This window comes from Argopecten irradians, chromosome 10, assembly GCF_041381155.1.
Source record: "Argopecten irradians isolate NY chromosome 10, Ai_NY, whole genome shotgun sequence".
Classification (NCBI taxonomy): Eukaryota; Metazoa; Mollusca; class Bivalvia; order Pectinida; family Pectinidae; genus Argopecten; species Argopecten irradians.
The window spans coordinates 4768796-4771916 of record NC_091143.1 but is presented as its reverse complement, the minus strand read 5'-3'; the positions used below and the strand labels follow the sequence as shown (position 1 = coordinate 4771916).

The window sequence follows — 3121 nt, the reverse complement described above, 5'->3', positions numbered from 1 at the left end:
TATTTTGCCATATAACAGCTGAATACATTTGCTAACACATTACATCTCGAAAATATCCCGCATGTGCCAATTATGTTCACTATGACGTCATCAGCATGCAGTTTCCCGCCAATTTTCACAAAAATCCTTGAAAAATCATACTTTTTGAGTGGTTTTCTCTAAAAATGAATGTGGCCGCCTTCGTGGAGCAGAAAGAGATTTTCACACGTTGTGTATCGTGTATTTACGCATATCCATGCAAAATGTAAAGTTGCTCCAAGGTGGCGGCCAAATCCATTTCAAGCCTTTTCTAACCTAAAGATGATGAATTTCTAGCAAAATTTGGCGAGAAGAGGAAAATCATCAATTTGATGACGTCATAGGTGTGACACATCGTGTACATGGTTATAAAAAAATATGTTTTGATGAATGGCAAGTATGAGAGTATTTATTGATGTGAAATTGATGGGGATCAGAGTTATTTTTTTTCGGCCTAAAAAATTAAGGCCAAATACTGGTCCTATCATATCTACTCCTTTATTATTATTAGATACTCATCATGAGTGCATGAATTAGAAAACATATGTAATTTGGTGTTTACACCCTATGATAAATATATTTGTCTGTTTTATGGACAATTGTGGATGTAAATATGGTTTTATTCCACCCTGGTATAATTAAATAATGATCGGGGCGTAGCCCAACGCTATCATTTTATATTCTACCAGAATGGTTTAACACCATTATGACCGAATCAAGGGTTATTTTTTTGTATATTCGATATGAAGTTGATTTTTAAAATATATCAATACCATTATTTGATTTGCAAGCTTATTAAAAGAAGAGTGAAGGACTCCACATTGAAGAACTCGCCATTCGACTCACAATATTGACTTAGTGTTTCTAAATATGGAGACTGTCAAACACCGGGTCGATATGATAATTATCGACCTTAACTTGAGCATTATTAGCCAATTAGTTCACTAGAAATTAACATATTATTTACATAAATATAGTTTAGAAAAGTATAGAAAAAACCACTGTAAATTCTATTTAGACAGTCAAATTAGAGACAATTTGAAAATGAATGTATAAAATGTATTGTGAAAATTTCTTCAAAATAACAAACTGATTTTTCCTGAACAAAACGGAAGCAAGGTCTACACGAAAATGGTAAGTCTGTCAATAAAATACAAAATTTCTTCATGTTATATTTTTCATTAAATGAATAAAATTTACATATGTCACCAAGCAAAAGCACTGCAATATTGATGAATAGGTTTGGGTAGGTTTTTTTAATTTAAATTACTCTTATTTGAAGAAATATAAAAATAATCTAGGCATCACCAAAAAAGCCAAAAAAGTTAGTAAGTTAAGTCATTCAGCAGTCTATTTAGCAATTTTGCATAGCTATTTAGAGTGTAGAATGTTGTAATAGCCGTTTATTATTGGTCGAACGCTGCCATGTTTAGTATCAGGCCAGCAACACGAAACACTATGATACTGTATGCTAATATCTTAATATTCCTGCGGTTTTTTTAAAACAATTTTTTATCAATTTGATAGGGAACAAATTTCGACAATCTGTGGATGTTTTCATACGAGAAAAGACTGCAAGCTCTGGAAACCACGTTTGTTCAGGGTGTTAAGGATGGTAGCCTGGATCCAGTGGTGTTTGGTATCTGTCACTGATATTTAACGCTATTTTAATCATATCTTTTTATACATATTAGACACATGAATTGTATTTGAGATATTATTAGATACAACAAAATCGACATTGTTTGTTAACTTCTTTTAGTTGGATTGCCGTATTAATTTGTATTTTCATTTTTTTTTTATTTTCAACATATCAAGTCTACAAAAGATCTCTCATTAAAATACATGTGCAGTATTCACTTGCACGTTGCAAATACTTTGAATGATAATAAAATTTAGAAAAGTAATATTACTAATTTTCAAACAAATATACAATTCAATTGGTAAGTAAATCGTCTGGTATCGATACTGAATTTCTGAACTCCTTCTTGGAAGGATTTATCCATCACTACATCACCGTCAAATTAAAAGAACAACAAAGAAGTGTTTGAAAATCCAAGAGTATCTGAACATTGTGAGAGCGCCGACGTTTGAGAAACGTCTGGTTCTATTATGTGGTTATGTTGTATTCCTACTTTCCCTGTAGGTGGATTCGTAATACAAGACTGTGTTTTCCTGTACGAGGAGTATAGATGTATTAAGTCTGCCATGGACAAAGCTACAGACGGGCAAATGAAAGCGTGCCTAAAGAAACTTACTCAAAGATACGAGGGGTAAATACAGATTAATTTGCCTTTGATCCAGCCAATCAAAATATCTTCACAAACCATATTGTATAATGCCGCTTATAATATTTATCAATTGCAAATATGTATGCATGGGGCTTAATCAATTATGTTGTGATTGTACAACACTTAATTACATTCGTGGATATCTTAAAATTAATGAAGGACAGAATATTCAATGATTAACTGAAAATATTTACCACTATCAATTGCATTAGTTATGTAGACAACATTTTGATACGTGATTTAAAGGTATTACGTGGATGCGTTTGAGAAGTGGCACATCAATCCCAACAATACCTCCAGTGTCCAGCTAGATGAAGCATGCCAGGAGTATATAAGTTACATACAGAACGCCGCCGACAACATGGCTACCATTGACTTCCTCCTGTCGATTGCACCATGTCTGAGTTTGTGGTCCTGGTAAGGTGACGAGATTAAAGGTGTAAGTTACTTTATTTATCATGCATGTTATACCCTCTATTGTTCAACATTAAACAACAAACCGTAACAAAGTAGAATTCAAGTGGTGTGTTTAGCGAAATACTGTCGTTATAGTATTCAGCTGTTTTATGAGAATTATACAATACATTCATATGATAATAAGCATAAAATCTTACCAGGATATGGGAATAAAGGCATCAGCAAAGGAATCATCACAGTGCATATAAATAACATTTAATGATATGACTAAGTCGAAGTGATGAGCTAAAGTTTGTAGCCGCCTGTGTGAGGCTATATGTTGTGATAGGGCTGACTCCAGAGATCCCAATCCAGGCTGCTCTCTATAAACTGCTGGGGAAATAAAATTGGTGTTT

The 3121-nt window shown here is 33.2% G+C and overlaps 1 protein-coding gene across 1 annotated transcript; it reads left to right on the top strand.

The window, feature by feature from the left end:
* Positions 1 to 1122: 1122 nt before the first annotated feature.
* Positions 1123 to 2742, top strand: LOC138332513 (aminopyrimidine aminohydrolase-like). The gene is made up of 4 exons (XM_069280517.1): positions 1123 to 1152; positions 1546 to 1657; positions 2165 to 2291; positions 2556 to 2742. The coding sequence occupies exons 1-4, from the start codon at positions 1150 to 1152 to the stop codon at positions 2728 to 2730; spliced, it is 417 nt and encodes a 138-aa protein (XP_069136618.1). The 5' UTR covers positions 1123 to 1149; the 3' UTR covers positions 2731 to 2742.
* Positions 2743 to 3121: the final 379 nt, after the last annotated feature.

What these genes read in the sequence shown, in the direction of transcription:
- LOC138332513 (XM_069280517.1), top strand. An exon ending in CCTGGATCCAGTGGTGTTTG is followed by an intron (nt 1,658 to 2,164) that starts GTATCTGTCACT and finishes CTTTCCCTGTAG; the next exon opens with GTGGATTCGTAATACAAGAC. An exon ending in CTTACTCAAAGATACGAGGG is followed by an intron (nt 2,292 to 2,555) that starts GTAAATACAGAT and finishes CGTGATTTAAAG; the next exon opens with GTATTACGTGGATGCGTTTG.